We start from the raw sequence: 11988 nt of genomic DNA on the forward strand, positions 1-11988 counted from the left end.
TAAAGAAAAAATTGTCAGAAATTTGTCATGTTGCACCAGAGGAATTGCTATGTGTTTTCAAGAATTTGCCATGATGCAACATGAAGAATTGCCAACCTAAAAAAGACAACTTGTTCAGGATTTGACATGCTGGCAGAAGAAAATTGCCATGCCACATCAATGAGAACTGATGAAAATTGCCATACCAAAGAACAAAATTTGTCATTTTGGATGTGTTTGCTCAGATTGTTATCATAAGCGAATCGTTTAATGTTGTCGGTTCGTAGTCCGCTTAGAAGGGTGTGTGAGAGCGAACAGTGATTGCCATATGTCTTGTACACGTTTTTTTAGAACACACGAAAATTGAACATTCTTCCTCAAAAAAGCCCTCTGAACTAACGTCAGATCGTTAACATTTGGATTGATTAATATAGATCCGAGGCCTTTTTTTGAAGAAAAAGGAAAATAGTGGGATCTGAAAATTTAGTCTTTCATCGTTCGTTATTTACACTCGGTTGTTGTTTCTGAGGGAAAGGGGATCGGCGATAGGCGCAAGACGAGAACTCCCCACAAGACCATCAAATTCCCCACCCGCAACCCTTTGCTCGACTCAAAACCCTCGACAAGCGCTGTCGACCTCGCGCGGCCGCCGCAACAATGGCGTCCCTTTTCAAGGTATGGATCCCTCCGAACCCTAACCAGGCATCCGACCCCATCTTACTCTCCGCTCATACGGCCCGCGCCTCTGCTCTTCCAGGACCCGAGCAAGCTGTCGGTGTACAGGGACCGGCGGTTCCCTGGGACGCAGGAGGAGTTTGAGGCGGCGCTGCTGGCGTCGCTGACGGTGTACGTGGGGAACATGTCCTTCTACACCACGGAGGAGCAGGCCTACGAGCTGTTCTCCCGCGCCGGCGAGATAAAAAAGATCATCATGGGCCTGGACAAGAACACCAAGACCCCCTGCGGCTTCTGCTTCGTACTGTGCGTGCTCTTTTCCTTGATGAGCCCCTTGCGTTTAATTTGTTCAATTGTTCTTGTGCTGGATCCGGTGATGTAGTATGTCAAAATTTTAGACCAAAGGCATTGACCTAATTTTGTTAGAAATTGAGGTTCAAATGTGGTTTGATGCAATTAGATGCTTGGAAGGTGGTCATCTCGTTCTGATTATGCATTGACTTAATTCGGTGGTAGTGTGCTGTTGTAACTGTGAGAGTTAATCATTGAATTGTGATACTAGAATGCCTGATGCAATTTCGGTGCTGCTGGGAATGCGTGAAACGTGCTAGAACAGGAATATATGCTGTCGCACTGTAAATATGGCGTAGCTTGAACAATTAAATGTTGTGTAGGTCTTGTGGAACACAGTTGCAGGTTTTGTAAGGGAGTAGCACCATATAGTGTGTCCTTGGTTCTTCTAGAACTAGGCCTTGTGGCTTCACAATGGCTTCCCTGTCATATGCATTGTTCCAAATATCGCCCAGTTAACTGCCGATATGGTCAGTTAACTGCTATTCGGACCCCTCGCGATGCGAGAACGTGTTATTCGAGCAATTAATTGGTAGGTCCAGTTAATTTGTCTGACAAGCCGATTTTATCAACTGTCAGGCCGAATTGTTGGTCGGGCCAATTAACTGCTTTCCATGTTTTAGCCCAAAACCGTCCGTCCCTACTTTTCACAGCCACACATCAGGTAGGTCGCTCCCTTCCGTTCCCGTTTGATCTGTTTCTGCTCCTGCTCGTGAGGGTTTATGGCCTTCCAGATCGGCTGCAACATCATCAGAGCATCAAACACTTTTCCTTGTTGCTATGTAGCCTAGGATTGCATATTCGGACACTTCGTGCATTACATGTTGCTATATAGGCTAGGATATATAGATATGGCCCTAGTTAACCTCCCGATAAATGTGTTACATAAATTCAGTCAAATGGATGATTCACCGATTAATCCCTACTCAGCCTCACCAGTAATATGGTACTCCCTCCGTAAACTAATATAAAAGCGTTTAGATCACTATTTTAGTGATCTAACGCTCTTATATTAAAATAGTGATCTAAACGCTCTTATATTAGTTTACAGAGGGAGTAACAGTTACCGGTATCCTGAACATTGGTCATATGTATCTCTTAAAAAGGAATCTGCTGCTTGGATATCGCTACACGATGCATGTTCTGTTCACCTGTGCACTATTATTTAGAATACGTTTTTGTCGTCGAGCGGGCTGGGATTGTCTTGGCTAAGTGGTGGTTAAGTGTGGCATCATGTATCTGAATCTGGTTAGATTGGTTAGTGGGTCAGTCAAGGTTGCCCCTATGGTAAGATCGCAAACTGGTGTGAGTACATGGTTTGCTCTTAAAGGCTGATCTAACTGTTGCCATATTTGGTTTTATGCGTTTCATGAATATTGAAAGTAATGGTAGGAACTGTGTGTTAGCGATGCCATGAACCAGAATATGCCTTGTTCTGGGATAAATCGGTGCACAGGACTTGGGTAGGGCATTTCCTGACGTTTTGACCTTATATATGCATGCAAGAGGTGTTTATCTGAGTCATATATCATGTTCTTGTCTGCATCGATATATTTGAGTGCGTTTTGGTGGTCTTTAAAGTTTGGAAGATGGCTAATGTCTAGTTTGAGCCAATATTGGCTAACTGGCTACCCTGTCAGCCTGCAATGTTTATGCCCTACTCTTTTTGTTCCTCCCTGTTCAGGTACTACTCCAGGGAAGATGCTGAAGATGCAGTAAAATATATTAGTGGCACAATGCTTGATGATCGCCCAATCCGTGTTGATTTTGATTGGGGCTTTGAAGAAGGCAGGCAATGGGGCCGTGGAAGGAGTGGTGGACAAGTATTATTGCGATCTTACTCTTTATATTCAACAGATATATAGGCCTTGTACCCTACTCATACTGATATTGTTTACTCCTTTCATAGGTCCGAGATGAGTACCGCACGGATTATGATCCTGATATCCTTTGATACTAAAATTGCCACTTACTGCAGTGATATGAGAGCGCTAGCATACTCAGAAACCTACCACGCTATCTAGAAATCAACAATTTGCATGTGCATCTAGACACTGTTGGTTGCTCTTTAGATGCTTATTTATATTTTTCTTATAGGTTCACTCTTGATTTGGTATGCCTTTACATGTTTCTCTTTTTCTTGAACCTTCCTTAATGAATCTAACGAAGAGGTGGCTATGGCAAGATGGTTCAGAAAGAGCTAGAAGCACAAAGAGAATTAGTTGACTATGGTGTAGGTTTTCAAACGAATGCTCCACCGCAGTGTAAGTTTTGAACTTAGTTGTATTATGTGCTTTTAACAAAGTGTTGTATGCATTTATATTGCTTTTACATACCTTGCAATTTTGTGTCTCCATATACCTTACTAAAAGCACTTATGTGTATTAGAACCGTAAATCCGTAATAGCATGTTAAGTGGTTGCTTGTGTACAGTAGGCTCGTCGATAGATTTGCAACTGGGAACTACTCCCTCCGTTCCTAAATATAAGCCTTTTTAGAGATTCCAATACAGACTACATACGGAGCACACTGAGTGAATCTACACTCTAAAATATGTCTTATGTACATCCGTATGTAGACCGTATTGAAATATCTAAAAAGGCTTATATTTGGAAACAGAGAGAGTATTTGCCAGACAAACAGAAACAATACATCCATTGTTTAAATCTTCTAAATATAGTTTGATGAAATAAAAATGCCATGCCACCTCCTATCGTGAAGATTGACTTCTTCTGACAGAGCCCATGTTAGTGTTTGTCTACAGTAGCACTTCACCTTGCATATAGCTGCACTACACAGTTGGATATTTATTTCTATCTATGACCTGATAATGGGAGGGAGTCCAGTTTCTTTCCATTCTTTAGGCATATCTAGTGTTACGCCTGCTTTAGATTTCAGTTATTACTCGACACAAAAATGTGTAGGGTTGTAGAACCATTCGTATGCCGTCAGATATGTGATTTTGCTGCATGTATTCATGTTTTTTTCAGTATTTGACTCCAGACAGGCTGAGCCTAACTATATTAACTACTCATCAAAAACCATATGTATTTTCCATTTTAATATGCAGTTGATAGAGCTGACAGGAAGAGAGGATATGGCGACCGGAATGACAGAGGAGGTGCCACAGCTTTCATATATCCTTATATCCATGTTATACTTTTTGGAGGTAGAAAATAACGCAATCTGCTGCTCTGTCAGATTACCAACGGAGACGGTCGGCACCAGATATGGCCAGGAGAGCAACTGACTCGGATTCTAAGAGAGATGTTAATCAAGAGCCTGTACTTACATCATCTACCTTTTCTTTCCCTCCACTTGACAGACATAAGACATTTATTGAGTATTCCATGGTTTCTTGTACAGGAAAAGAATCCCAGGTTTCGCGAGAAAGGTGATTCTGATGATGAAGATGACGACTATGATAAGAAACGCCGGCGCTGAACCCGAGAAGCAAATTACTGCCATATTCAAATGCACAATAGTAGTATTATCTATCCGTTTGTATGCCATATGACTTGATTTTCCCTTGAGCCATTCACATTTTGCCTGCATTTTAGTATCAGTTCATCAACACAGTGCAGCCTTTGCCTGACTTGCACCCCCTGAAACTCTTGCATGTGTATGCTGCTGATTAAGATTATTAGTTTTAAGAATAGTGACCATTGGGTGCTGGCCACTGATTAGTTGAACCATGAATCTCCAGAAAGTTATGACCAGTCACAGTGAGATCATACGGTGGCCGAGAACTATAGACCAACCTGACCTGATATTTAAGGAAACACCAATATATCTCAGGTACCTTTTTTTTTTTATGTAAGTCGAAAATCTGAGACGTTGGATGCCAAATCGACAATTGGATGGTCGTTTTAACCTCAGCCTGTTTTCTTCTCCCCAACAAACAGATCAGCGCTTGATCCTCTAACAGCCCACCTGCCCCGACCACGTCCCGTGGCTGGAGGGTGTTGCCCCTCGCCGCCCTGCCCTCCCCCACTGCCATTGCCGCGACCATCTCTCTACATTCTCCCAACCTCCTGTTCGGCCAGCAGTGCCCACACCTGTTAACTTGCTTCCTAGCCTCCGCCTCACAGTGTCGTCCTCGTCTCCGGTGCCATGGCCGACACTGCGCTCGTCACGTTGTTCCCTCCTTTGTCCTTGCGCAATGCAGAAAAGTGACTGGCGCTAGATTCTTTTTCAAGCACCTGATATTTTGCAAGTTGTGTGATGTGAGACCTGGGTATTGAATGTTTTTCTCGAAATTCTGATATAGAAAAGAAGGATGCCTGTAAGTTTCGAATGTTCGGGATTTGTCCATGACAAATCGAACGTTATTTATGGCAATTTAAGAAGTTTAGTTGGTAAGCATGACAATCCTGCTTAGTTTGTTTTTGCCAAGAAATTGCTGGGCTTCTCAACTAAAATTACCATCCTCGCGTCAATTAGAATTGCCATAAAAAACGTTCAATTTGCCATGGGCAAATCCCGAACATTTGGGCTTTATCATTTCCGGAAGAGAAAGACCGAAAGACTATACTCCGTTGTCGTCAAACCATCGAATGCATAAAAAGTTTTGTCACCATGGCAGGCAGGTTTCTGTGGTTTAAACTCGAATGTGTAAAAAATTGCCATGTTTTACAAGAAAATTGCCGTTCGATCATGATCAGATGGCTTTGAGGGCTTTCCATAGAACTTCCCTCCCAGAAAATGTTCCCCAGTTATCTTTTCCAAACAAAAAAACCTACCTCCCAGAAAATGTTCCCCAGTGTCCCGTCTGTCCGACCGGGACTCTCCTCCCAGCTATCCAAACAACCAACAGTTGATAATCGAGCTTAACGTCATAGGTGTAGAAGCCCTTCTCAGGGTCTGAACGCCATAGACACAAAAGACCTTCTCACGGTCTGAGAGCCGTGATAAAAAAAAACACTCACATCTCCTTATTAAACAAAATGTCTAGCCAGCATGACTGGGACACGTCCAGGAACAACACAACTAATGGACAGTGAGAGATCTTGAGTCATCTATCAACCGCAAAGCAAATACAACAGTCAGGAGAGCAACTTGGCACGGGTCGCTGGATCTTCCTTGTCTTCCACCAAAATCATGAAAACATAGCCGAGGCACCACACCACAACATACTGGAAGGGAACCCAGCACAGCAGCGCCACGAGGCTCAGGATGCTCCCCACATACTGCGGGTCCTTGATGTAGCCGAAGGGGAATTCTGTCACCCACGGGATCTTCTTCCCGAACCGGACGCCGTAGTAGGTACCCGACTCGCCCAGCAGCTGGTACACCCTGAAGGAAAACCACATGTCTCAGAAGTGGGTTCACACAACGATGGTGTACTTCTCTTGCTTTTTACATGTGATGGAACTAACAAATTTGGCTGACAAATGTACTCCCTCCGTAAAGAAATATAAGAGCGTTTAGATCACCACTTTAGTGATCTATAAACGCTCTTATATTTGTTTACAGAGGGAGTATAAGTCTTTTTTAGAGATTTCCCTAGGGACTACATACGGATGTATATAGACATATTTTAGAGTGTAGATTCACGCATTTTGCTCCGTATGTAGTCCATATTGGAATCTCTAAATTGACTTATATTTAGGAATGGAGGGAGTAGAATGTAGTGTCTATAAAAACAGTCATGTACAAATTGATATGCAATACGGAAGTCACATGTACGACAGTAGAGAGGATGCGATGATAGTCCACATAAAAAACGGAACACCAACAGATTTTGGAGCCTGAGTGCCTCAAGGCCTCACACTCTCAGAGTGATATTAAGTGTTGCCAGAATTTACAAAGCATAGAAATGAATGGGCATCACCACTTTAGCAGAGTCATAAAACAGTAGTCATGTACCTGTAGCATATTAATGTATGCTTTACTAAGGCAGCAATGTCTATAATTTCCAGGGGACTGGTTTCACATATAAAAATCACACCATCATAGATTACCATGATTGTTACCAGGAGTGGCCATTAACTTCTAAACTGGAAACACACACTTCGAACTTTTCCAAGAGCATGCAAAGACCTAACTTGCTGACATCGCTTATAACAACTACCCCATTGTCTTATAGCTAATATTTTTTTGGTGAACTATCATGCTTAGTGATCCAAGACACCACCACATTTGCAAGGTTTTCCAAGCTCATAAAACATCAAGGTTACAACAAGAACAAGAGCATGTAATTAAGCTTGAGTGCCTGACCCATTACTGAGAACGGGAAGAAAGATAATCCAATAGATGTATTGGTGGATACCAAAAAATAAATGACATACCAACCTATGATATACTATGCTATTGTGCATATGATACTAGTCCCACTATGACCAACTTTAAAGCACTGCTGTTTTTACTCATAATTAAAGTACCATGAGTTCACATTTGTCAACACAAGATGGAGTTCCAATCCATTTCTTCACATTAGCTAAATAGCACAAATTTGCCAATTAATACACCATCCACATCAAGAATCATATAGAACAAAGACAGTCCAGTTTGTCATCCAAAGAGGACTATCTGTTTTCTTTCTGAATCACGAACTCTATGACGGCATATTAAGCTCCAACAGGTTTGCAATTTAGTAAGGGAAACAAAAAGGATGAGTAGCTTCTAGCAAAAGACGGACATGGAAAACCTAGAAGCTAATCTAAAGGCGAAGGAGGCTGGTGCTTACTTGAAGTTGAGGTACTGGCCGAAGGCGAGGAGGGGGAGGGCGCATAGAGGAGGGGGCCAGGAGAAGGAGGCGACGGAGGCGAGGGCGAGGAGCTGGAGCGCCTTGAGGACGTGGGAGACCTGCGCCATGCGGCGGCACGGGTCCGCGCCCCGGCCGCACAGGTCCACCCACCGCTGCGGGCGCGTCCACAGCGCCCAGTAGAACGGGAACGGCAGCAGCACGCCGACGCCCGCCGCTAAGGCCGCCGCCATCTCGGGTGCCGGTGGCCTAGGATTTGCGCGGTTTCGTTTTCAGCACGGAGAGACTTGAGAGCAGGCGTAATGTTAGACGGTTTGCCCCACTGCTCTTCAACTGAGAGAGTGTTTTTGATAAGGTGCTTGGTGATGAGGTGCACGGTTGAGAATTTGACGTGCGCTTCCTCTTTCTTGCTCAAATTTCCGAATTCTGATGCTAACCATTTCACCGAGTGCATTCCTCTTTATACGAGATAAAAGTAAAGATTCATATGCTGCAATAGAGTTGTTCTCCGTTTATGAAAATATATGAAAGCGAGATAAGCCACATATTTACTTGTCTGGTTTTTGGATCTCCAACAAATCAAACACAATTTACCTCGTATATATAACATTTGTTGTTGCTTGACTTCCTAACCATGATAATGACCGTACCATGAGGTTATAGAAACTTTTGACACAATTATCAACACTTCCATGTCAAGAGCAGGAAGAGAGATCCGGCACATTTGAGAAGCAGAATATCTAACTCTATCATGTGGCACACTCTAGAAAAAACATCAAAACTTCTGGAATTTCTTGTTTCCAAATTAGAAACCGAGCCCAATTACTCGGCATCGGCATCATCAAAACCATCGTCTTCACCGTCGTCGAACGCTTGAGGCCCTACACTATCTTCACCTATTGTAGTATCGTCATCTCCCGACTTTTCAGGGCCTGGTCCTGCAGACACCTTGACCATCGCCGGACGTAGTAATCTCTCGCCAAGCTTGAAACCCTTGCGGAATTCCTGGAGGACGACCCCATCTTCATATTCCACCGATTCTTCTCGCATAATAGCCTCATGAAGCTGAAACACAAGGTGCAAAAAGGAACCCTTGTTAAATGCAGTTAAACCTTCATCAAATCCCAGAATTAAAGATCAGAAGTTTATGAGAGATTCAATTCTTTCTATGACAATCAGTGGCATTTTCATGTTACTATGATATTATCCAATAATATGGGAGGATGCTATGTAAGATTGCTCTAGGGAAAACGTAGACTTCACATAAAGCTATTTATTCTACCAACAAATGACATTAACCATTTGCCTCTGCTCAGAACTGGACGTTTGATCATGAATGCACTTGACACCAGTCCAGGCAAGGCAAAAAATAAATTCAGATGTACTGTGATAACCCTAAAATGCAGTTAACAAAATATCCAGTTCAAAATATCATTTCTTGCTAGTGCTGATTACCATAGGATCAAAAGGTTTGCCAACAGTTTCCACATCTTCAACACCCAGTGAATTCAGAATTTCAACAAGTTGCTTATAAATGCTCTGGTAGCTGTCATTTATTTTAGCTTCACGCTCTGTTTCCACCTTTATCTGTGTTTTTGCTCTTTCAAAGTTGTCAAGAACAGGCAACAAGCTCTCAACAACTTCTCCTTGCACATTTGTCATCAAAGAAAGCTTCTCTCTTTCTGTCCTCTTCCTGTAGTTATCAAAGTCAGCACCAATCTGCAAGATACGATCTCTCTCAGTTGTCAATTCTGCATCTAAAGCAGTGATTTTGCTCATTAGAGAATTTTTCTCATCCTCAATAGAAAGTAGAAAGGACTCTATCTCCGCAACTTTTGCTTCATCATCGTTCATCAAAGCTTCTTTGTATGATTGCAATGCTGTGATGAGAACAGAGGGAGTCTCTTCAGTGACCGCAGAAGCATCATCGGCAAGAGTGTCCCCAGTAACTTCAGTTTCTGTATCCTCCTGTGACATACGAAAATTACAGCGCAAATATTTAACCATTCCTGTATACATATTGAAATTGTGCAAGGCTATTATTCTAACGATACATTTCCTTAGAATTTAATGAAAATGAAACAAGATACTGCTAACCAATGACATTTCATAGTAGTTAGCATTACATATTTGTAGATAGCTTTTCAGTGGACAGCAATTTTCAACCTCAATACTGGCACCACAGTACCTTATCTCCTTGTGCTATCATATAATCTGCAGACCCTAATGCTATAAAGTATAACAGAAGCTTATACTAAATTTGAATGTTCAATTAAACTAATGTACTACGAGTTACAGAAATCACACTTATTACTGTTTTAAATCTAGAATTAAACCATTGCTCCGTAACGGAAAAAAAACAAGCCTATGCAATAACACAATCAATTAATTGTTCTAAACCTAGAATCTAAACATGGGACTAAGAAACGATAGAGAACTTTAAAATAAATACTATGAGCCTATGCTCTAGAATGACTAACTGCATACAATTAGGGTCCAAATGTAGGAAGAAACAACAATAGCATCTTCCCACATAAAGCACAGGCTCACATGGATGCAGTTGGCAGGGGCTAAGATGAATATATAATAAAACTGGAGTTAGAGAACTAACACCCTGTACTGCAGGAAATTCCATCATAGCTATAGCTCAATGATGTGTACAAACCATAAATAGTTTGAATGCTTTCACTTTTTACATTAGTTGAAGTTTTGCTTTTACAGCATAAGCCATACACAAACAGTTCCTTCAAACCTTCATACTATTACACAGTGATCACTAAGTAAAACTTAAATTTACTAGACCATTTGTGTAGCTCACAAGGTTGTACTGAGAAAAATGAACAAGCTTATATTGAATATGAACTATGATCATCCAATATAAGTCAAAGCAACACATGGAAACAGCTGTTTAACTGAACAAAATAACTGAAAAACAGATGTTACATCCAACGACTCACAGTTTCACAAAGATATATAGTACATCCAAATCCATTCATTTATCATAAGATTAGAGCTTAAACTGAATATGCTCTCGACACACTACTACTGCCCCGTCCCATAATGTAGACGTCTTACATTATGGGACGGAGGGAGTAGATAATAACCGCGAAAAGCTGTCCGACAGATGTTAATGCAAGCATGGTCATGGCAACCCTTCGTATGCAAACTTGTGTGTGCAATGCATATACACAATTTAAGGCCCGCAATCTAATTTTTCATCAGAGACGTACGACATTGTAACTCTAATAGCACATCTTCAGAACTAGACGCTTATCCATCGAAAATCATGCAAGAGAACCCAAAATTTACGGAAGCTACAAACAGAGCGCCCCAGGGATGGGGGCGAGGATGCGACCCCTCACCTGCGTCGCCGTCTGCGCAAACTCGTCGGCCTCGGTAGCCCCCAATCGCTGCAGCCGGCTCGCGACGTGGCCCGGAGCGCGACGGGTCGTAAGCAACTGGGCGCGGAGCGACCGCACCGGCGGCCGGCGGGAGCAGGCGAGGGACGCAGCGCACGGCCGGCGCGGGGACTCGCGGGCAGGCGAAGGGCGGGGCGCAAGGGCGGCCGCCGTGCGGAGGAGAGCAGCCATGCGGGCGGGGATAAAGGGAGAGACGTAGAGTGCTTGCTGCTACGGGATGCGGGAGGGGAGAAGAGAAGAGAAGACGGCACGAGATAACTTGGGGGCGGGTGGATGGATGGATCGAAAAGGCCAGACGGGTTCTTGTGTTTTCTGGAAGCAGGTTCTTTGCCTAGTACTACTACTGTGTAGCACTCAAAAAAAAAAAGTACTACTACTGTGTAGGCTCGTCCGTCTGTATCGGGTATTTGATTCTTTGCTTTGAAAAAAATCACACAGATCAATCAAAAAACAGATTGCTAGCCACAAGGAACCCTAGCCGCCGCCGCTGCTGCCAAGAGGGCCAACCCTTCAGCAAGGCTCCCTCCGCAGCCACCTCTTGGTCGTCCGTGGTGACTGATAATCGATGATGAGGGGGTCCCTGGATCCTGCATGTGCGGATCATTTTAGCTTTAGGTTCTAGGCTCCTAGTAGCTTAGGTTTTTGAATTGTTCGACGTCTTGGCTTCGGGGGCGGTGACGACAATGCTGAATAAAGAAGCTCCGGATTCTTGTCCGACGAGGCGATCGTCTCTATGTCGGTGATGGATTTGGGAACCAGTCCGTTCAAGCGGGAATGTCGTGGTGGCGGCAGCATCTTTGTGGTGGACATGTGTCCTCGGGCTGCGCCATTGCAACGACGTCTGCTCCCACGTCTACG

At 43.3% G+C, this 11988-nt stretch overlaps 3 protein-coding genes across 4 annotated transcripts; 1 reads left to right on the plus strand and 2 right to left on the minus strand.

Moving 5' to 3' along the window:
- Positions 1-420: 420 nt before the first annotated feature.
- On the plus strand, positions 421-4663 carry LOC123137448 (nuclear cap-binding protein subunit 2). The gene is made up of 8 exons (XM_044557208.1): positions 421-654; positions 737-960; positions 2690-2828; positions 2915-2948; positions 3171-3269; positions 4076-4126; positions 4207-4289; positions 4372-4663. Exons 1-8 carry the CDS (start codon positions 637-639, stop codon positions 4447-4449), a joined length of 726 nt encoding a protein of 241 aa, XP_044413143.1. The 5' UTR covers positions 421-636; the 3' UTR covers positions 4450-4663.
- Positions 4664-5916: 1253 nt separating this feature from the next.
- LOC123137450 (phosphatidyl-N-methylethanolamine N-methyltransferase) lies at positions 5917-8060 on the minus strand. Its single transcript, XM_044557211.1, has 2 exons — positions 7694-8060; positions 5917-6300 (listed from the first exon to the last, which is right to left on the minus strand). Exons 1-2 carry the CDS (start codon positions 7942-7944, stop codon positions 6051-6053), a joined length of 501 nt encoding a protein of 166 aa, XP_044413146.1. The 5' UTR covers positions 7945-8060; the 3' UTR covers positions 5917-6050.
- Positions 8061-8290: 230 nt separating this feature from the next.
- Positions 8291-11417, minus strand: LOC123137449 (protein GrpE). 2 transcript variants are annotated; one of them, XM_044557210.1, is made up of 4 exons: positions 11074-11417; positions 9545-9679; positions 9167-9430; positions 8291-8776 (listed from the first exon to the last, which is right to left on the minus strand). In XM_044557210.1, exons 1-4 carry the CDS (start codon positions 11299-11301, stop codon positions 8534-8536), a joined length of 870 nt encoding a protein of 289 aa, XP_044413145.1. In that variant the 5' UTR covers positions 11302-11417; the 3' UTR covers positions 8291-8533. The 2 variants fall into 2 exon arrangements, with proteins under 2 accessions (XP_044413145.1, XP_044413144.1); XM_044557209.1 differs by having other exon boundaries at positions 9167-9679; positions 11074-11414.
- Positions 11418-11988: the final 571 nt, after the last annotated feature.

This window comes from Triticum aestivum, chromosome 6B, assembly GCF_018294505.1.
Source record: "Triticum aestivum cultivar Chinese Spring chromosome 6B, IWGSC CS RefSeq v2.1, whole genome shotgun sequence".
Taxonomy (NCBI): domain Eukaryota; kingdom Viridiplantae; phylum Streptophyta; class Magnoliopsida; order Poales; family Poaceae; genus Triticum; species Triticum aestivum.